Here is a 21,635-nt window from a genome sequence, read left to right as displayed (position 1 = left end):
TGGTACATTAATCTGGTCATAAATGAATGAGAAACGAAATGGTACATTAATTTAAGCCCATAAAAGGCCCATCAGGACAATGTTGGGTTCTTTAGTGACAAACTTATTCACTTGATCAAGCAAACGTGGTCTGGTCAATAAATATGTGCATATGCTTTCTTGAGAGATTCTATTCTATCAGCTTGAATAAGCATGACCACTAAACTCTTCAACTGGAACAGCATATGGTGAATTCCAGTCAGCATCGAAAATTGCTTGGAGTTGTGAGACAATGGCAGGATTGTATGTTCCAAAGCTAACACCAGCAGTTGTATAGAAGTAATCCCATATCAGATTGCTGGTTCCAATGTGTGCTCGAACATCGCTAACTGCATATTTTCCGTGGTTGACTCTGGTATAGCCTGGATAAATATTTCCAGTGCTGGTTCCATTCCGAATGGCAGGACCGGTCAGGTTATAGCCTGGAACTATATAATACTTGATCTCAACTTTACCAGCACACTTGTTGTAGGTTGATGAGTTGCAGAGTACGTTGGAGTACAAAAGAGACCTCAGATACTGATCTGTGCTGTTGATAAAGTGTGCCCAATATGCCACAAGTACCTTGACTGTTGCATGCTTGGAGAAGACAACCTACAAATTCATCAAAACAGCGGAAGTTAATAATCGAAAGAGTGTGGTTGGGATGTCAAAGAAGAGCTGCTGTGGAAATCATGGGGGAGGTAACATTGGCCTCCAGTAGTAACGAGAGCATAAAGGGAATATTGAACATTGGTCGGCTTGAAAGCCTTTTGTCTTTGAACCGCTGATTCTCAACATTCAAGGATATTTAAAGTCAAAAGATAAAAGTTCACCTCAGAAATAGCAGAGGAAAGGGAAGCCCAATATACAGTCTGCTTTGTAAACTGGGATTGACCAAGCCAGTCCATAGTATTAATCCTTACAGTTGCTCCACTTCCTACAGATTTTATTGTATCCACCCAAGCCTGTTCATCTGCCAGGAACCTGGCAAATAAGAGCTGCCAACCATGTATGGTATCAGGATGTGTGAGACAAAAAGCATAATACGCACAATTTTGAGACCTATAATAATTTGAACATAGATACAAAAGCAATGGCGACTTGATAACTCTATAGGAATGCTTCAGATACGATAAACAGAATCTGCGCTAAATAACCACAAACAAGGAATAACATGCAAAAAAAGTGAGCATTCAGTTTCCCCAAAAAAAAAACACACTTTTAATTCTAGCAAAACACCAGAACCAAAAAATAATAATGATCAACTATGTTTGAAGCACTGGTTACCTCAGGAGGAGCAAAAGAGAGGTAGCTTAAATGAGGCTGGAAAGTCGAGCAATTGTTTCCCGGAGTCTCTATAGCCAAATTAAACATATGTGGGTCTAATAGTGCAGGATAGCCTGTTACATGCGGAATCTCCAAATATCGAGGCAGAGGAGATCTGTCATGAAAGAAACAAGAGGGATCAATGGAACTTAAATAGACTACTACAATCTCTGACGTTCTAGATAAACTTGAATTTACCACACGAAAGTTAAAACAATCCTGCATATCTCCAAACAACCTTGTCACTATGTTTTTTCTTTTTAGACTGTGCATTCCAAAACTACACAAATTCGAATTTTGATTATAAATGCTTTCAGGCAATGAGGACTATTTAGAGCAAAAAATTCCAAAACATCACACAAGCCCTAAAATTTGCAAGAAATAGAACGCAAAATTCTAATACCACAAAACACAGCAGAGTAGGATTGTACAATAAAGAATCCGGACACTTGGCTAAAGAAACTGAATTCAAAATCTTGCATCAAAAGTACCTGCATCTTGATTTACTGTCAATGAAATGTGACCAGCAAGGAACCGTCCTATTGATCTGCCATTGATGATCAGACACTGTTGCTGTGTTCTCGCTTGAGTTAAGTGATGAAAGTTTCCAAAGATTGTCAAAGTAAGTCTCCACACTTTTTGCTACTTTTGAACAATTAACTAGATAAACTCCAACTTCCTTCACCTATAAATATTTGGCAATAACAATATTCAACTAAGGCCTACATGCTGATATCAACAAATAAAATGGAGAATTTCGATAGTACCAAAAGAACAACACTAAATAAAATAATCAACCGCATATGAAAGTTGGAAAGGATGTAAATATCAAAAATAGAATTATAAAGGGTCCTCAATAAACTTTCAAGATAAGAATTTTTTTTTCCTTCTATCTCTGCATTCGGGATGCTCTGCCCGATTTAATTTGAACTCTTAAACCTAACAATCTCGGTAAACTTAATGCTCTATCCTAGTACGATTAGATAACAGAGAAAATACTGACAGCTAGAAACTCTAATGTGTGGTCTGAGTACCTGTGTGAGAGATTTCCAGTCATTGTTTGCAGATCCTATATACACATCTTGACGATCTGATATCCAAACTTTTGTGTGGACTATGCCAGAACCCCACCAATTTTCAAGAAGTAGAGTCACATTTTTCACATTTGGCCTCCCAGAAGCAAGGCTAGAAGGTTCTGCTGTATAATCTGGATACACTCCGTTGTGAGACAGCAGCCTAAACAATATTGAGATCACAAAGAAAAGAGAATTTTACTCTTCAACGTATTGTTATATAAGGTCTTATAAGACGATAATACATTTAAGGATAAATGACTCAAAACTAGCTAACCTATTCTTTTGAAGTTACAGATAACTGTATTTGTCCCAAGATACTTTCCGATGCTCATTCTTAATATCTCTGATTAAATTTAGGTCATTGAATCCAAAATACATGATACTAACATTGCGATTGGCAGCGTTATTGAGGGCCTCATAGACCTTGACACCTTCATCAGCCCCTAATTTATGCATGTCGGCTCCGGAGTATCCATAGTCCCCCGAACGAGGATCTTCGGGACTGGCTACAAGCTGCCAGTACTGCGCCATTACATCCAACTTCGTGGTAGAGTTCTGGGCCAGCCAACGTAACACATCCCCTGAAAACACAAACAAAAGCACACCCATTTTGTGACAGGAAACGCAGAAAACTGGATCAATAATAGAATTCAACCTTAAGTATGGTTGTTGCAAATTTTACCGGTGGAGAGAACGCCTGGGATGCGAGGGAGTTCTGGCATGTCGGTGGGAATTGACTGGACAAGCCATGCTTTACAATTCTCCGGTGAAGATTCAGATACGCTTGGAGAAACGAGATCGGTGCAGAGGAGTACGAGAGTGCAAATGGTGATTTGGTATCGGGGTTTCATATTCTTCTGTTCACGTTGTGCTGCTTGTGTTCGCGTATGAAACAATGAACTGAAGAGTCCAAGACTAACTATCCTCTTTAAATTGGCGGTCATAAGTTGACTATATCGTTTGAACGTATCGAAATGGCATATTACCATAATGCTCTCCGCCATATCTGGTTTTTTAGTCATTGGAAAATTAACAATATAGATACAATCCTACGTCCACTACACATAAAGCAAACTATAGACCTCACCATGATTCAATTATACGGTCCATTCCCCGATACCCAACTTCAACTTCATCTTTATTTTTATTGTTTTTTGTTATAACCTAGAGCTCCCCTCCACAACAGGGTAGAACTTGACCTTCCGTTTATTACTCAAATCTCATTTTCGTATGCCTGACACTAAATCAAGGCAAGTCATGTTGACAAATCAAAAACTACTTTCAGAGGAACTAGTGATCTTCATACGCGAATAACGGATTTTACAATTGGAACTAATGAACGTTAAAGACAATGCATTTGAAAGTGACTGATTTTACATTTAATGGCAGGATAAAAAAGCAACCTAAACAAACCCATCATCAACAATATCAAAATCCTACCACCACCTTTTAGGCTTTTGCACCTTCAACAGTGGGAAATCTTCTTCATTCACGAGATGGAATGCCTCCTATGTCTTGAAGACGAACCAGAAGACATGGTGTCCCCAGGAGCCACAGAAGTTGGGCTGTGAGAACTTCCTGACGTTTCAGAACTCCTACTCTCTCCATGCCCTTTACCCACAACCCACAACTTATCAAATATTCTTCTTGATCGTGACGGCAGTAATTTAATGCCACTTTTGCTGTTCTTGCTGTTCTTTTTTGTTAGCTTTTCGTTTTTACGGACATTCTCATCTTTAATTTTCAGTTGACTCATCTGCTTATTCAAGGATTTGCAATCATCTGCTACCTTCTTGTCGTATTCCTCCTCTGTGTTAGTTGTCGAATGTGAAGCATCTCCAGGGTTGGTTGTAAGGGATTGAACCCCAGCAACTGTTCTAACCTGCTCAAAAAACAGAACCTGGACCACGACACGGAGAGGAAGTCGCTCATTCTGTGCAGCATGCATAGATGCATCCATCGTCAATCTTTTGACATCCATCAAACTACATATCTTCTTCCTTTCAGTTTTTGTTAGGCGAGGATGCTCCTGAATACATAATAGCCCCATCAGCATAGTTTGGTTTTACTCTAGAAATAAGAAAAGAATAGGGACTACCGCACCATGTAGAGAGTGTTTCTCAGTTTCAACAAGTGCACCATACAAGTAAATCACAAAGTTAACCAGCTCACAACATTCCCCAACCCCATAAAAAATCCTACTCAACACGATCCAAGGGCATGATGAAATCCAGAAAAGAAGTTGAAATTGGACAAAAGCAATAAAAAAAATATATTAAAAAACTGTGATTGATCAGTTTTAGTGACTTGCTGCTGCTGCTCTTCCCCAAGTAATGCCATTGAGAATAATATCACGCTGAAAAAAAGTGTCTAAACAAGTCGAATTGTTGGATCATTTTTAAGAATTTATCTGAGATAGTTGAGACGAAAAGTAATTAAAAACATACCTTCAAATAGGTGTCGATTGCCACATAAAGTCCATCATGAGTTGGTCTTGCAGAATCGGGAATTGAATGTGACAAGTCAATGAAACTGGCAAGAGTAAGATTTGGGTCGCTTGCAATTTCTGCAAGATATCCATCAATTAGTCTACCAATATTCAACAATGATCTGTGTCCCAAAGCAAAACTATCAGTCTCCTTCTCATTCTTCTCATCAACTTTAAAATCCTGGCCGTACTTCTCATGCATCACAAAACGATTCACTATGCACTGCACTAATTCAACATCATATAAAGTGGATTGGGGTGACTGAGCTGGAATTAATAAATCTTTGACAGAAGCCTCATACAACTTCAAACTGATCCTCCTCACCAAATCTTCTCGGGGTGAATCACTTGCTCCAACCAAAACAGCAGCTTTCAACAGTTTCAGTAAGAAACTGCACGAACAAGCCACACCCATATCTGAAGGCAATAAACAAACAATTGTTTCTATAAAATACCTATTCCTCCAGCAATGATTATCAGATACCAAAGCATCAACAGAATCTGGCAACCATCGAACGGCATAAGTTTTTAATGCCTCCCCAATCACAGTACCATCCATTCTTCCCTTTAATTTCACAGCAACAATGACTCGCTTGTACAAATCAATCTCCAGTTCACATATATCTTCAACCCACCAATCTTTTGGAACAGACTCAATTTTCTCTGGAAACTTCATCTCCTCAACAATTCTATCAGAAACTGACAGTTTGCGATTATATGTATAGGACCATGTTATGTTTGCAGGGTCCACCGAGGTTTTGGAGGCAATGGAATCTATGCATCTCCCAACAATCTTTAGATCTTCAGACCATGGCAAAAGAGATCTGGTGGTCTGGAGGACAATAATGGAATCCTTCCAGCTACGAAAGATGCCAGAGTTCAGAAAAACCTCAATTTTAAAAATAAGATTTCCTCGATCTACATCCTCGGTCATCTTTAGATACTCAGCAGCACAGCGAGCAGCCACAACATTGTAAGCATTGAGGGTAACAGTCATTCCATAGCAGAATTTAGCACAAATTTCAAATGCCTTAGGCCCACCAGGAAAATCAACCAAGTTAATTTCATCAAGATTTTCCTCACTCAATTTGGGCCCTGATTTTTGCAGGTGTTGACTCTTGGACAATAGAGGAAACTGTAAAGAAAAAAAAATTATGAAAATAAGCAAATGTGCTACATATGTCAATACTTACTGATTAACCATAAATCTTGGAGTGACACTGATAGAAACTCCCACATTGGAAAGATGGAGGAGTTAAGTACTGTTTGTAAGGAGGGCAAAATCACTCCTTAACATAGGTATTGTGGAGGCCTGTTGGATGTGCGGCCAGTGATGCGGACTGGGCCTATTGGACTGTTAGGGTGGGGTTTGGGCCTAGACTCTCAAAAGCCCATGAAACACTGGTATGGAAGGGTCCTTATCAATGGTATCAGAGTTGTTCGGTCCTCCGTGTATGGTTGGGTTATCGCCCTTTGTCCAAATGATCTTGGACTGGGTCCTGCATGCCACGGGAGGGCTACCTGTGGATCCAGGCAGGGTAGGGAGAGCCTATAAAACCCATGAAGGCCTAGTCCCACAGAGTGTGCCAACGTGGGCATTGGCTCAGTAAAGCAGGGGGAATTGATAGAAACTCCCACATTGAAAAGATGAAGGAGTTAAGTGTTGTTTATAAGGAAGGCAAAGAGCACTCCTTAACTTGTCCAATAGATTTTCACAAGAGCCCATGAAACATTGGTATTGTGGAGGCCCGTTGGACTACAATCGATCCATGGGCACGTGTGCTCAAGGATGTGGGCTGGGCCTATTGGACTTTTATGGTGGGATTTGGCTCTAGACTCTCCAGAGCCCATGAAACACTGGTATGGAGGGGTCCTTATCAGACACGACTTCTAATGGATGCATGATGTAGTGAGTACCAAAATGCTAAGAGCGAAAATGACAAAATGTCACAAACATATGGATGCATCCAAGTTTCTGCTAATGAACACCCAAAACTTGAATGTTCACATATTGTTTAACAATTATTCAATATTCAACTATTAACCCAATATCATGGAGTGACATAATAGGTCATCTCTAGCAAACATCACATTGAGTAAAAAGAAAAACAATTTTACAAGGACACAAAACACAAAACACAAATAGATACATAATAGGACACCAAGAAGATGCTCAGTAGAACTGTGCTATATTGTATGCTTACATTTTACTGACTCCAGCAATAAAAATACTTATGACTGCATTTTTTTGTATCTCAACCACCGCTGTAAAAATAGTACAAGGAAATATACTGAGAACCAAAGAGGGACATGGACAGGCAGGAGGATAATGAGAGAAGCAGAAACAAGAGGAAGAAATGTCACATGCTAGGAAAAAAAAAACGGTGTTCTAATCAGAGGCCTGCAGATATGTCCTAATTATTCAGGCATTCAATGACGTAATTACGTAGACTTGCTAACAAAGATACTGCCACAAGTTACCAAGCTTGACGCACTAGAGAAAAGGGATACCATAAAATTATACCTTGTGAAGGTAGAATCTTACTTCACCAACAATGATTGTGGTGTCTGTTGCCAGCTCAGATGACACATACCTGCACAAAAAGATATATCAGAAGCTCAAAGATAGAAGACTACTTGAACACATAAATGGAGCAGCAAATATCGGGAACATTAGAGCCGACAATATTCAGACACTTGAACAGCTTAAATTCACCAAAGAAAGAAAGGAAAGACACAAAAGGAACAAGTGCCTTCACATAGTAACAAATAGACTATATTCAATGCTTACTAAATTACATTGTGTGACACACACCTCAAATTAAAATGACCAACTAAATGTCACGAAACCTTTGAATACAGGTCTTGTGTTTGTGTTTTAATTTCAGAATAGGAATGTTCTGCTTGTTTCCGTATCACATAGCACACCAAAAGAGCTCAATCATTACATTAACCCACTTGAAAACCACCACCTAGCAGAATGTCAATATTATTGTTCATTAGAAGCATTCATGTAAAAATCATCACAAACCAACACTAACACATTTTGATACTCACATAACTGTTATTGTACAACTGAATGAACTATTATAGAAAAGGAAATAATTCATGTTGGAAATCAAATTGGCCCTTTACAGAGTAATATACTGACCATCTCAAGACCCAACTGGATAACATACAAAGTAATGCCACAACACTATACAGGGCCCACCAAATAATAGGTTGAAGCAACCCATATTTGTACACAACATTCCACATTCTTCTTTAACCTTTTTTGGAATCAGCAAGCCAAAACCGGCTCTACATAAGTTGTAACTTTAGCCCCATCGATGACAAGAAAGATCCCAAAGATGGTAGGCATGTAGGCTAAACATGTCATCTTTCACAGATAAACTTGGAAATTTTTCAAATAAAGCCACAAACATCATGGCCAATCAGGGTGTTTAAAACATCTTATGGACATTGAGTGACCTTCAAGAAGCTTCACACACCAACATTAATGCTGATATTCGGACAGACAGAGACCTACAAAGTTCTAAAACTTACATCCCCAAAATCTAAAAAAAAAAAAAATCAGCTTAATGCCAATGAAAACAAAAGAATAGGTCTGACTGCGCAGATCCAGTAAATCAGGATTTTCAATACATCACCATATTCCGTCAAGATTTGGTTGCACTAGCAAATTTCAATCATCCACAGGAAAAAGTTTTAAGGCAGATAAACCAATGAAGGTCATATAAACAAAAAGGGCTAGCCGTGACATGCATGTAAATCATCATACCAGTTGCTAAATTTGTCAACCAATGAGAGGCTCTATGTCCAATGGTGACAGGCAATGAAATAGTCAACCAGAGATTTTCAGAACTAAACAAGTCAAGCTAGTGAGTTCCATTTCAGTATGTAAGCAAAAGTTAAGCCAATTATCAGAATGCTAATTGATATAGTTCACACCACCATCCAGAATGGCTACCACTGTCTCCAGGAAATAGCTTGTGGCAACGGATTCAAAATTGACTTAAGAGATTTTCAAATAGCCATCCGAATGATCTTGTGCAGGCTCTTTATACTGTGGCCATTTGCACACACAATGAAATTGATCCTTAGCGTAATCCAATAAGCATTTGTGAGAATAACAGAGAAGAATGATCACCAAAAAACACCAATCCTAATATGAAATTAGGTTCCCCCTTGGCCCATGCAAAGACTCAAACTCTTGATTACACAAATGAAATAAATATGAGATCACATGCGCGGTTTCTTGTGGAAACAAACAAACGTAACAGGTAGTTAGCTCAAACCTCATTGTTTACAAGAACAGGATGCTTCCTATGATGATTATTCATTAAAGTATTCGCATACAAGAATTTACTGCGGTATGGAGTTTAGACCATCAACTTGTTAAAGAAGAAGACAGTTCATTAGCAGGACCATCCTTCAAATGTCCTTTTCCTTTCCGGAATTGCCTTAAGAGAACAACGTATCCATGTACTAAATTAAATTGTTTCCTAGTGTTTACCCTTTTTCTCAAAGGAAGTTGTTCATCTCTCATTCTTGACCATTTCTGAGAAAATATACTTATCCTTCACTCGAAGAACAAGTTCATACATTTGATACTTCCGCCATTTCCCAAGGAAATAAACCATTTGCACATAATAGAAGCAGAACGCAGATAGAAGCAGGCACAGAGTGAAATTTCACGACTTTGTGAAAGAAAAACACCAGGAAAAAGAAAGGGCAGTTGTAGATTAATTTTGAGGAGTGAAAAGCAGAATAAACAATACAACCAAAAAAATTAGGTTTGCATGGAAATTGAGTCACTAATTCTAACCTGATTGATTTGCCATCAGATTGAAATGCATCAGGTTTGGACCCTAGCTTCATAAACTTCATTATTAAATCCCAAAATGCCGCTAACGAAATACCAACTACCAAGAAACCACTATAAAAAAACCTTCACAGAAGCACACCGACACCAACACCAGCTCTGTTTCTTCTGCAGCGGCCCATCCTCTCTGTCTCTCTCACTCTCCGAAATCTGATATTCGATATTTTCACTCACTGTTAATCAGACAGAGAGACGACGTCAGCAGAAGAAACCCAAAATCCCGAACAAAAATGGCTGTTTCGCAGAGGGAGTCCCTTTTTCTGAAACACGCTACCAAAACCACCACCGGACCCGAAGTAAAAACCGGACAGGAACAATCTCTGCACTTTGTATTACTGCTCCCACCTCGAGTTTACCGCTGTTCCCATCGATTTCGCGCGCTCTTTATATCGACATTGATGACGCTCACACGCTAAGAAGCCCAAAATGGACTCAGAAAGTATAATAAACTAATTTCGCGGGAGGGTATCAACACACGAATTGCAGAAACAATGCGGAGAACAATACAGAAAGAGAGATAGAGAAGAAGAAGAAGAAGAAATAAATGGAGTCCCCAGAGAGAAGATTGAAGATTGGCGCAGAGGAAAATCAGAAAATAATATAATTATCTTCTTAGCGTGGATTGTGGAAGCTAGAGAGAGAGAGAGAGAGAGAGAGAGAGAGAGAGAGAGAGAGAGAGAGAGGCAGAAGAGAGTGAGTGCGTATGTGTAGTGTGTATGTCTATATCATAAATTCTCGCCGCCTTTGCTTTAAATCAGTCTGTTCCGCTCGAGATCTTCCTCTCTCTCTTTCCGCGCAAATCTCAATGAATCAGCACGTGATACTGAATGGTTCGATCGGCTTCTGCCTCTGACGAGGCTGTCCCTGAATTTTCTTGGAAAATATTCAAGAGTGAAAGAAAGAGAGAGAAAATTTAGAGAGAGTGTGTGCAGAGGGAGCAGAGGGTACTGTGTTTACAGGGTGGCTCAGAGGGAGGATAGCATTTATGTCGTTAAAGCACGCCACTCCTTTACTTTCCAATATTACCCTCTTTGTTCCCGTTAATTTCACGGTTCTGCCACTTCGTTCGTTGTCCTAACTCCTACGCGCCTTTCTTATGGTTCTCTGCGTTTTGACGTGTTGCTTCGTTTTCTCGTTTGTGACTTTACACGAATGAAGGTCTGTGTAGTAATGAACTCGAGCTTCTACGTTACAACGTTTTTCTCGCCACGTCACGCTTACGTGGATTTTATACAATCCACGTATTTTTATATTTGCTAAAGTAAATAATATTTTTTAATGAATTGATTAAGAAAAATAAAAGTAAATCCAAACTTACTAATTAAATCACCTCCTAAACCCTAAACTATGTATGATGATAGGGTCCATGCAGTCCCTACAATCTCTAGAAGACTAGGACCATCGACCCTCTCATGGCCTAAAAGCTCTTAATGGTCCACATCCAAATAATTGTAAACCAGTTTCATTTTTTCACAATTAATTGAGAAAAAGACAGACATAAGAAGGAAAAAAAAAAATCATTGATCGTATCGAAATTTAGTTAGAATATTTTTCTAACTCGCGGAAATTTAATGTTGTTTTCAAATGGTGGTCCTAAAATTGTGAAATGCTTATTTATAGGATTTTTATTAACGGAAGCACTACATATACATAAAATAAATATCCATAAATTTACATAAACATGGGACTTGTCTATGTGACTTCTTTAATTAAGTTTGTTTGTTTTTTTTAATCTACGTGGCATGCCTATCTGGTTTGCTACCTAAATTATGTGAGTTTATGTGGCTTCTTTAATAAAGTTTGTTTGTTTTTTTTAATCTATGTGGCATGCCTATCTGATTTGCTACCTAAATTATGTGAGTTTATGAATGAGAAAATTATGGACATATATCATTTTGGTTTTATTAATACTAAAGTTAATGATTTATCCACACACACCATGCCTAATTAACGAATTTTTGGAGCTCTTAAGATTAGGTTGAAAATTGTTTGTTTTTGATAATTTGAAGGAACAAATCACAATAGAACAAGTAAATGTGAAACCTCTGCAAATACTTTGGAGCCACGCCCTTTATATAATCTGTGTGGATAATTTTTTGAGCGCATGATGTATGGATCCAAAGCTTTTACAAGGTGGGTCCAAAATGTATGTTTTAAAGAGATTTTCACGATATTAAAAAAATTAATGTGAAAGCAATTAAAATTAAATTGTTGGACCAATGACAGTTTCAGATTCTTATCCTTTACAGCTGCCTCATAATTGTTCCAGTTCAACAATTGATGCACCCGAACTAGAAAAGAAAAAAAGAAAGAGCCATGTAACGTGGAAAATTTAACATATAAAAAAACACAAAAAAGTTTTGTACCAAAATCATTATATTACTCCCACAAAACCAAGTTTAATTCTACACTAAATTATAAAATCACTAACAAATACTAATATAATATAACTAATAAAATAAAAAATCACTGTCTTTTTCATTTATTTTTTCCTGATTCGTTATTATCACATGCTTTACGTAATCGATCGGATCATATAGGTATCCCTTCAATGTGATATAAGTTATCGGAAGGATATAGGAGATCCAATAAAGCGCCAAAATCATAATATTTTAGAAAATGAATTCGTATTCAAGGAGTGTACAATCGCATAGATAAGCTCATGCCAACTCATCAATTTGGAATCCAATTTGGGATGTATCAAAAAAGAATTGGAAATTAAAGTAATAATTAATCACCAATTACAAATTGACTTATTTACTGATTTTGCTTTTGAACCTTAAAAAATGCAAAGCCTTTTGAAAAACATGGGCAGCATGATTTAATTATAATTAAATGACTCACACGTGTCAAACTAAAGATTGAAAAAAGCATGGTTGGGAAAATTGAAATTAGGCCACCCCACATACACAAAATCATGGTGTGAATGATGTGTGGGCCCAATGCCAATAATGGTCAAGGTGTGGGATGGGCTTTTTCTTGGCAAAAAGGCCTTTGTGGGGGACCATGTATCCCGCTTTATGCCCAACATTCTTTATGGGTCTTTCGTTTTTTTCTCCCTATAGTTTTATTATTAATTCATTTCCAATGTTTTTGAGTTTTTAGGTTCCAACTTTGAGTTCCTCTCCAGGTTTTATGCTCCTAAAGCTCAACATGATTTGTACCAAATACTTATCCCCTACTGCCATTTGCTCCCCAATAACTCTATCCCCCATAGCGCTCTCTCTCTCTAGATCTCTATAGGAAACATTGTTAAGACTAATATCTCATATTGGTGACATAATCAACCGAATGGTATATAAATAAAAACATTACACCCCTCACACGAGAACGCGAATTTTGAGTCTAAAAATCATTGACGACGATCCACAAATAACAAATTTGTGCGGGTCCTATCCCCGAATAGACAATATTCTCAATATGTTTGGGCTTAATTTTCCAACAAACATTGAACCAGTTTTGCTAATACAAGTAGAGCCAATTGAATTTGAATTTTAAACATGAAATTCTTGAAATTTTCTACCATGCATGAAATTGACACTCCCATTATCCTCCATATGTACTTTGTAGAGCCCATCAAGAAAACAATTGAGCGTTAGAGTTGATCCTACCATAGTGAATTAACAAAGTTAGACTCCAAATTGGACGTAACTTCATCTCTCAAAAAGCAAAGCCATGAGAGAAAAAAACAAATTTGACTGGCCTTACTATTACACCACTACGAAATGTCTGTTTGATTCCAACTATAATATTCCAGGCTAGATTATTGTGAAATTGCGACAAGACTGATTTGGGGGGGAATGTTTGTTTACCATTTTTCGTGTGACTGTGTTTGTTTGGAATGTCGGATTGTGTTTTTCTCTGTCTGTAATCCTATAAATTAGGATAAAGTTGGAAACTTTGATTAAACAAGAATAATAACTAACTTCAATTATACAATTAACACAATTCATAGATTGCTTCTTACGATTTGTTTTTCCACTTCGCTTGGTTAAGACAGGTGATGAGGGTTTATAAAAAATAGTCCACCCCTTCTAATATGTAAGAGAGATATTTGTTTGAGCTCAAATACCATAAAGTAAGATAGCTCAATAATAACAAAGACGTGCAGATGTGACAATATATTTGATGTGATGATGTTGTGGTAGTGTTTGACCATGTATTTGGTTCCACTTTAGCCTTTTAGACAACAATCAAACGTGTAACTTCGTTAGAACACATGTTTGGAGTTTAAGTTTAGAAATACATTAAACTAGTCGGGATCCCGCGCAATGCGCGGGCATGATTTTTTTAATTTTATTCGTTAGATTTCACAATTATATTGCATGAAAAAAAAATCCATACCATAATAATTTGGCAAATATAATCCAATTAATCCTTGTGTTTTCTTGGAGGATGTCCACATCCTTCTCCTTTTTCAATCCTTCCTGTCAATGAAATTTCTCCTCGATTTAAAAATGACACCAATGAAGGAAAACTTTTGATTAGACAGTCAAGCTACATATAACAAAAAGAAGAAAAATCAGTATCCCTCACAACCTTCACTACCATGAGAGTTTAACAAATTAGCTTTTTATACATACTACAGACCAATTCAAAAGTACATTGGAACCTCTTTCGGTGCTTTGGTACCTCATCATATGTCTCCATCCTACTATCAACGCACCACGAATATCATCCCCAACAATATTCTCGAGATCAACCTCATTTTCCTCTCATCCAAACATGATCTCTAAAGAGGTTCGCCAAAGCAAATAAATATGAAAATTCACTGAGTAAGAAAAAAACACCCCACAATTAAAATCTAATACCAAAATAGAAAATTACAATCATTCGAAGAGAGTGACAAATAATGGATCCAGTAATGAAGGACCACTTAGTACCAAGAGAAAAGGATGCCATCTCCTTGCATAAAAGAAAATCAATAATAATTCTTTACCTGCATTAGTTAATAGTAGTATTTGCCCTTTCCCTCGATCAATAAAACTATGTACAAAGAGGAGTTTATTGATACAAAACAACCAGATGAGTAAACATCCACTTATACATGTGATCAAATATAAATGATCGAGGGAAAAAATCATTGAGGGATACAAACGTGAATAAAAAACAACATTGTTGATAAAGTCATTCAGGTCTTGGCGTTGTGAAGCAACTGATAACCCAGGACAAAGAGTGCATTGATAATTGAACCTCACTCGGATGGAGTTTTGGTCTTGGACCTGTAAAGGAGCTTCTTCTACTTGGAGATCTGGTTATCTATGGTGATCACAACCTTTCTAGGCTCACCAGTTTCGAAGCCGTCAGAGATGACTGGTTCATCAGTAAGGGTGACCTTCCTAGTATTTGATACAATCATTGTGTAACCATCATCTGCACTCGGCACAAATTCAACTTCGTAGCCACATAGTCACATCCCAACCAACCATCCGGAGTTCCCAAGCAAGATGGTTTTCCTAAAAATTCAATGATCATACATATAAGCACATTTAATCAAACCAATACTGCAATATACAGTATTAAGTATTGAAGAAGAGTTCACCCACTTCCTTAAATGTGAATTTGACAGTATGTTTGGATGTTGGGAATTCCAGCTCACCTTTCCTGTTAAGTCCAACATATTGAACTGAAGTCCACCATATTGAACTGGTACTTGTTCAGAAGCTACGTCCCTGAACATTAATTGTAAACACATGAGAGAGAGATACACAGATAAAAAAACATGTCTACAGACATATTAATGGAATTGCATTAAGTTGAAAAGGGTTTTAGCATATTTAGATGGTCCTGCGAAAACAAACTTGCTCTTGATCCAAAAAACAAACCTTGAATTTGACAGAGTTGAGTTAGCAAGAACTGCAAGTAGTCGAAGGGCTAAAGTTTCCATCCATGACACAACATGCACCATCCCATACTCTCTCTCCTCATTCTTGATGAATCTGGAAGTTAACTATCACCACCAAACACCAAAATTAATCTCTTACATATGTTGACACAAAGACAAACATTAAAAGTTCGCATTTTTTTTCATGTTATGATTCTAGAAAAGGTATAAGGTGGATTTACAGGGAAGGAGGCCGATAAATTTTGATAATTATCTGCACAGAGATTAAAATAATCCCATCACAGATCCAACTATATGGATTATGGATTATCACTTTCCTTTAAGCAACCAACAAATATACTCAACCAAGGACCGGCATGTAATGTGGTTGAAATGCTGGATATTCTAAGACCGGTAAGAACAAACTGGGAGTTATACCATCGGCTCTAGCATGCTTGGCTACTGGCGAATTTTTGTTATCCACCTAAACAACCAAAAAACATAAATCAATTGGAAGCTAGAAATCACCAAAATCACTATGCATAAGTGAGTTTATTCTTCTTAGCGTCTTGGGCATAATATTGTAAAACGTATTATGAAACTCACCAGATTTTGCCTGAAGTTCACAGAGAATGGTGTAGAATTCAAATAAAATACATAAGATTCAATCAACACAGAAACAAAACTTAAGTCCCTAACCTAAGATAAACATTTCTTATATAGGTACCCTCTAAAAATATCTCATAAATAAAGATAAGCAATGTACCAGTGAAATATCTCAACTAAGAGAAGCAGGGAAGCCTACCTGAAAGGAAAAACCATGTACCAGTGAGATACTCAAATACGAACTCAAACACGAAGCTCTTCAAAATCAAACTAATTTTCTCGATCAATGCCAATTCTTCCTGACAATTGCAGCAACAAATTTTCAAGCACCTATCTATCAATCCTAAGCTAACATATTGGATGAAAGGTGAGTTTATAAGCAAGCCTTTAAGCATAATAGTCATACCAGAGAGCCACCATGTAGAGCAATTGAAGCAGATGTAAAACATGTAATAGATAAAACATGACCAAGAAGCAACATCCTATCACGCTAGTACAAAATCCCAAGCATATATAATAGACATTCATTTAATTTGTTGTGACAAGCATCATAAGCCAAGCCGGTAACTTCCGATCTTTGCTGTGGCTAGTTCCAGGCCCCACATAAAACATGAAAATTTTAAATAAACTTGCATGACATGAAATGTATTGAAGCTCTGCTGGTAACACATCCTGAAATCCAGTTACACAGAATTTACTTGAAAATGCATGCCCAGAAATAATGAATTTTCTAAATTCCAGATGCCAAGGAAATTTCTTTTTACTGAGAAGTATTGCCGAAGAATCCACTACCACAATTTGAGACCATAGACATATAAATAGAGTACCTATTTTGATCACATAGCCCGTGCTCCGCAACTGTACCAAATCAGAAGGCAGTGAGAGTCCACACATGGAATGGACCAGTAATTTCTCCTTCGGATCTGCCGAACACCGGTAAGAAAACAAAAGGAGAGTACAATTAGAGAAGAATTACGCTTCATATCTATATGCAGGTGTCAGTCGGGAAAACCTGATTGGGTATGAAAAATACCTCACGATCACGGGCAGAGCAAAACAGTGGGAGAAAAAAATGCAAAATCAAACAATTTTCTAAAATATATACTGATTTCTGGATCCCGAGTCCAACTAGTTTTCTCTGCCTGAAGCCTTAACCTCCTCCTTTGAAGCGGAACCTAGGGCACAATCGAGACCCACAAAAGACCAAATCTGAAAAAGAAACCAATTAACCTCGCTTTTGTGGCTTGAAGATCAGAGTCTCATATATATAAAAGAAAATATCAACAATCACGTCATGACGATTAACAATCAAAGAAAGCAAAAAAAAATCTTTCTATACCTCTTGCTTGTTGTGGAATAACCGGTATCGAATCGATAGAATAAAATCTCTACAAACGGATATCGAAAAAGGAATCAATCTCTCTCTGTCTTTATGAAGCTGAGGAGCCGACGATTAACTTGCAACCTTTTACTTTTTTCTTGCTGCTTGCTTTTGCGTTTTTTTTAATCGACTCTGGTTTCTTTTCTTTTTTTGAGAATTCGTGAGTGGAGATAAATAAATATAAGAAAGAATAGGGTGTCCACGTAGGCACAAATTGAGAGTTTTAGGAGGTTAGGTGTCGAAAAAATAGGAGCAGTTGTTAGAGCCTCTGCTTTATATATAAGCTAGTCAGGATCCCGCGCGATGCGCGGGTATGATCTTTTATTTTTTTCTAATTTTATTTGTTACATTTTTAGGTGTTATATTTTGTATTTAACTTTTTAAAATTTTTTCTTAAGTTTTACACGTTGTAACATGAAAAAAGTAATAATTGTGATTGTCGATTTAATTTTTAATAATTATTTATGAAAAATGGTATCATACTAATTCAAATAATTCATGGAAAAAATATGTTTTTTTTATATGCATAAGACCCACCTTCCCCCTCCCCAATTTTCCAAAGTATGAGATTAACTTAGACATGATTAAGTACAAATAAAAGGGTTGAGAGTTAGCGCAAGTCAACAACTGCACTCTTAATGATTCCTGAGCAACACGCATATTTCACATTCCTGCATGATTATACATATTCATAAGCAACTATCATTAAATTTTCTTTTCAAACATATAAGTATTCATTGCCCATGGCAACACCAGATTGGCCTTTTCCATGTCCAACGGCACAAATTTACATTATCACATAATTCATCATACAACATTATTTGGCCAAAGATAGCTTTGCCATTATTTTTTCTAGCTAGCTAAAACAAATAGTCATGACCTAAGCCTTAGAAATGATGGCAGGGTAATACTTGCAGAGGCAAGACAATTTGAACCATTACGCCAACAACAATTCTTGAGATCCAAATGGTGGTGTGGACGCAGGCATTTTGTCTAGACTTAACAATACCTTTGTAGACAGACAGACAATCTACGCCTATTTTCGGGAACTTCCTGTGAGTCAACCAAACAAACCAATCTCAAGAGGATTTCCTTTAATAGGTATATTTAATAAAGAGAGTAAAGTAATTACCAATTTAATCTCCACAATATCCCCAGTCCTGACATTAGAAACATGCCATTCCTTTTCCATAGCCTAACTGCTCTTTTGTTCAATATCTACTCAAAGAACAACAAATACATCACAAAAGTAGAATGAATTTCAAGAATAAACATAATATTTTCAAAGTACACTTTATAAGATCAAATAGTACACTTTATAAGATCAAATGTTCAGCTTGAAAAGAAATTGAAACACCAACTCGTTTTGTTATGAGCTTCTTATAAATTGAAATTTGAAATTTGACTTAATTTGTTGAAAACAAAAATCAGTGAATCCAAGAAAAACAAAAATTAAATATAGAATTACCTCAAAGGGAAGAATGGACGGAGAGATCAACATGTTTAGCTGATGAACCATTCAATTAATAGGTAAAAAACAACTACTTTGTTATTGTGACATAAATAGAGTGCAGCCATGAGGATGCAATAATTAACAAAATCACATGTCCAAATATAAGCTTTGGCATGATAAAGAAAGGTAACCTGGTAGAAATCTGGTGGATAATGGTGGAACTCTAAAGACTTTAAACTACTACTTTTTTTAGTTAGTTTAGTACTTATCACCTGCACAATATTCATATATTGGACCACAACAAACATACACGGCACAGAGACTTTGAGAAACAATTGTAAATTAATACAAATATGCAACAAACATTGATCTTTTACATTCCATTGCATTATCAATATCAAGGATTTGCATATACAAATTGAACATATCAATTCCTTATAATATGACATAAACAATCAGTACAAATGAATATATACTCGCAAAAAAAATAAATCATGGATTTTTTACATCCCTTGCATTAAAACGTATAATACTTATTTGAAAAATATAGATAAAACCACAATATTCATAGGTGTGTGCTCAATGTTCAGTGGGAACATATGAAACACCACAATAAGGCCATTAGTCATAACAGGTGATATCCAAACTTATAAAGACATCATAGTTTACAGAGCCATTAGCTTAATAGCTAGCCCCTGAGCTATAGGCGGACTAAACTATCAAATCCGTGTCAAAAATTAAGTATAATGCGACCCAAGAAATACTCAAGCTTTAATTTGCAAAACCAGATGTGCCCATTAGTCAAGAAGATCAAAAAAGAGAAGGGAAAAAAAAGGAAGAAAGCACATTAGAGTTAATCAGGAGTATTTCATGGGTAGTGAATGGACCTAGCAAAATTGTTTTTTATATTTTCAAACTCAGAGAAACATAGTCTTCCATAAACTAACCCATGAAAACAATAACAAAAAAAAAAGTATTACCTCTCAACATTCTCCACATTGAAAAGCTCATCCTAAACCTAGTAAGCCACTTTCAATTTTAGGCTTTAAAGTTCCCATGAAAATCAACCCAATAGCCTTTTTCCCTCTCTTTCACTGCAATGGCTCTACAATATAAATAAACATAAAGATTATATTAGTGTGCTGCAGTCATTAGCAATTAAAGAAACGACATTAGTATGGGCTGAAAAAGAAGAGCCAAGTCATAGTTTAAGATGGGCACATCCTTTTGTGGATGGGGTGATCTCAGGAGTCAGATAACATCAATTTGATGATGCCAGAGAATTTGGATATCGACTTTGTGAAACAGACTTCATTGGGAGAACAAAGAAATGAGTAATTAAAAAATTCTTTAAAGAGAAAGTTAATCAAAGAAGTCTTTAAAGAGAAAGTTAATCAAAGGGTAAAACAATTTTCATCGAAATTTAAATGAACCACCTTTTATGTTAAGCTCATATTCGCCACTAATTTAAGATCACCATCTACTTTTCAAGACACAACATCCACATGCTGTTGACATTTTAATTAAATCAGTTCCAATGAAAAGTAAGGAAGGCAACAATAAGCGTAATGACAATGAAATGAACACAACAATGACTCAGAAATCATAACATACAGGAAAATCCAAGACCTGGAGCTCCGCAATCAACTCTTGTACCCATATCATCATATAACCATGCCTTTATGACTACTACTTTTTTCTAGGATAATTCCACCTGAGATTCCAACACACTTGTGACAATCAGCCTGATAATAGTTATAAAAGAGAAGGCACAAATACATAAATTCAATCGCACCTAAATCAGGAAATTGAAATAAGATTCATGAATTCAATCATCGACATGACTTCATTTCCCCGTACGACCGAAAACACGGAAGAAAATATTACAAAGAGATGCTAATCAGTAATCGCTAAAATCCATAAAACCTTACCTTGTTACGACATGTCGCGAATTGTCAAAAGTTTCAGAAGTAAACGAAATTACAGAGTTCCTCTTTTGAGCTCATTCAAAACCAGGGTATCGGAAGCCCCAAAAAATTCAATTAACAGGGATCAACTCAGATCCTCTACCGACTGATAACAATTTAGATAGTTCAGCCTAATCAATAGGATCTGGATTGGATCGAAAAAATTAGAGATTCTAAAAAAAGAACCTGAGCTTTCCAATTGGCCTCGACATCCTTCTTTTGCCGACTTTGCGTGGAATCATCTTACAACAAACCAACGGAAGAATCACTCAAAAAAATTGACAATCGGAAATTACAAGGAAAACTTAAAATTATATGCAAAAGTTTGTAAGAGAGACAGATGAACCTGATCTTGAGAGGCGCGAGAGAAATTGGGAGGATTAGGGATGTCATGGGAGGAAGCAACAATTGAAACATCACTGAAATCGACAGGCCATCGTCGCCCTGAACCCCATCACCACAAAGCAAACGGATAGCATTCTTTATTGCCGCCGGGCATGGTTAATTGGGAGATGGAAATAGAGAAGGGAAGCAGCAAACGTAGATAGAAACGGCTTTGAGATCGTCCGTTTTTTTCGCTTCTTTTATTGCCGCAGAACACGTTCTAT

At 36.8% G+C, this 21,635-nt stretch overlaps 3 protein-coding genes across 12 annotated transcripts; all 3 read right to left on the bottom strand.

The window, feature by feature from the left end:
- Window positions 1-23: 23 nt before the first annotated feature.
- Window positions 24-3,463, bottom strand: LOC119997935 (phospholipase D Y-like). The gene is made up of 7 exons (XM_038845168.1): window positions 3,106-3,463; window positions 2,800-3,004; window positions 2,382-2,583; window positions 1,839-2,032; window positions 1,309-1,462; window positions 855-1,019; window positions 24-633 (listed from the first exon to the last, which is right to left on the bottom strand). Exons 1-7 carry the CDS (start codon window positions 3,443-3,445, stop codon window positions 178-180), a joined length of 1,716 nt encoding a protein of 571 aa, XP_038701096.1. The 5' UTR covers window positions 3,446-3,463; the 3' UTR covers window positions 24-177.
- Window positions 3,464-3,702: 239 nt separating this feature from the next.
- Window positions 3,703-10,764, bottom strand: LOC119997428 (BTB/POZ domain-containing protein NPY1-like). Its single transcript, XM_038844447.1, has 4 exons — window positions 9,740-10,764; window positions 7,436-7,505; window positions 4,871-6,046; window positions 3,703-4,452 (listed from the first exon to the last, which is right to left on the bottom strand). The coding sequence occupies exons 1-4, from the start codon at window positions 9,799-9,801 to the stop codon at window positions 3,913-3,915; spliced, it is 1,848 nt and encodes a 615-aa protein (XP_038700375.1). The 5' UTR covers window positions 9,802-10,764; the 3' UTR covers window positions 3,703-3,912.
- A 3,912-nt stretch (window positions 10,765-14,676) lies between these two features.
- Window positions 14,677-17,744, bottom strand: LOC119996386. Of its 10 annotated transcripts, XM_038842989.1 has the most exons (8): window positions 17,566-17,744; window positions 17,260-17,435; window positions 17,054-17,149; window positions 16,387-16,525; window positions 16,059-16,104; window positions 15,622-15,746; window positions 15,343-15,468; window positions 14,677-15,252 (listed from the first exon to the last, which is right to left on the bottom strand). In XM_038842989.1, exons 5-8 carry the CDS (start codon window positions 16,071-16,073, stop codon window positions 15,207-15,209), a joined length of 312 nt encoding a protein of 103 aa, XP_038698917.1. In that variant the 5' UTR covers window positions 16,074-16,104; window positions 16,387-16,525; window positions 17,054-17,149; window positions 17,260-17,435; window positions 17,566-17,744; the 3' UTR covers window positions 14,677-15,206. The 10 variants fall into 10 exon arrangements, 9 of the variants coding, with proteins under 9 accessions (XP_038698917.1, XP_038698916.1, XP_038698920.1 ...); XM_038842988.1 differs by having other exon boundaries at window positions 16,059-16,525; XM_038842992.1 differs by lacking the exons at window positions 17,260-17,435; window positions 17,566-17,744 and having other exon boundaries at window positions 16,426-16,525; window positions 17,054-17,068.
- Window positions 17,745-21,635: the final 3,891 nt, after the last annotated feature.

The sequence above is a fragment of the Tripterygium wilfordii genome, chromosome 4, assembly GCF_013401445.1.
Source record: "Tripterygium wilfordii isolate XIE 37 chromosome 4, ASM1340144v1, whole genome shotgun sequence".
Classification (NCBI taxonomy): Eukaryota; Viridiplantae; Streptophyta; class Magnoliopsida; order Celastrales; family Celastraceae; genus Tripterygium; species Tripterygium wilfordii.
The sequence above is the reverse complement of the archived record's forward strand: the minus strand, read 5'-3'. Positions and strand labels throughout refer to the sequence as shown.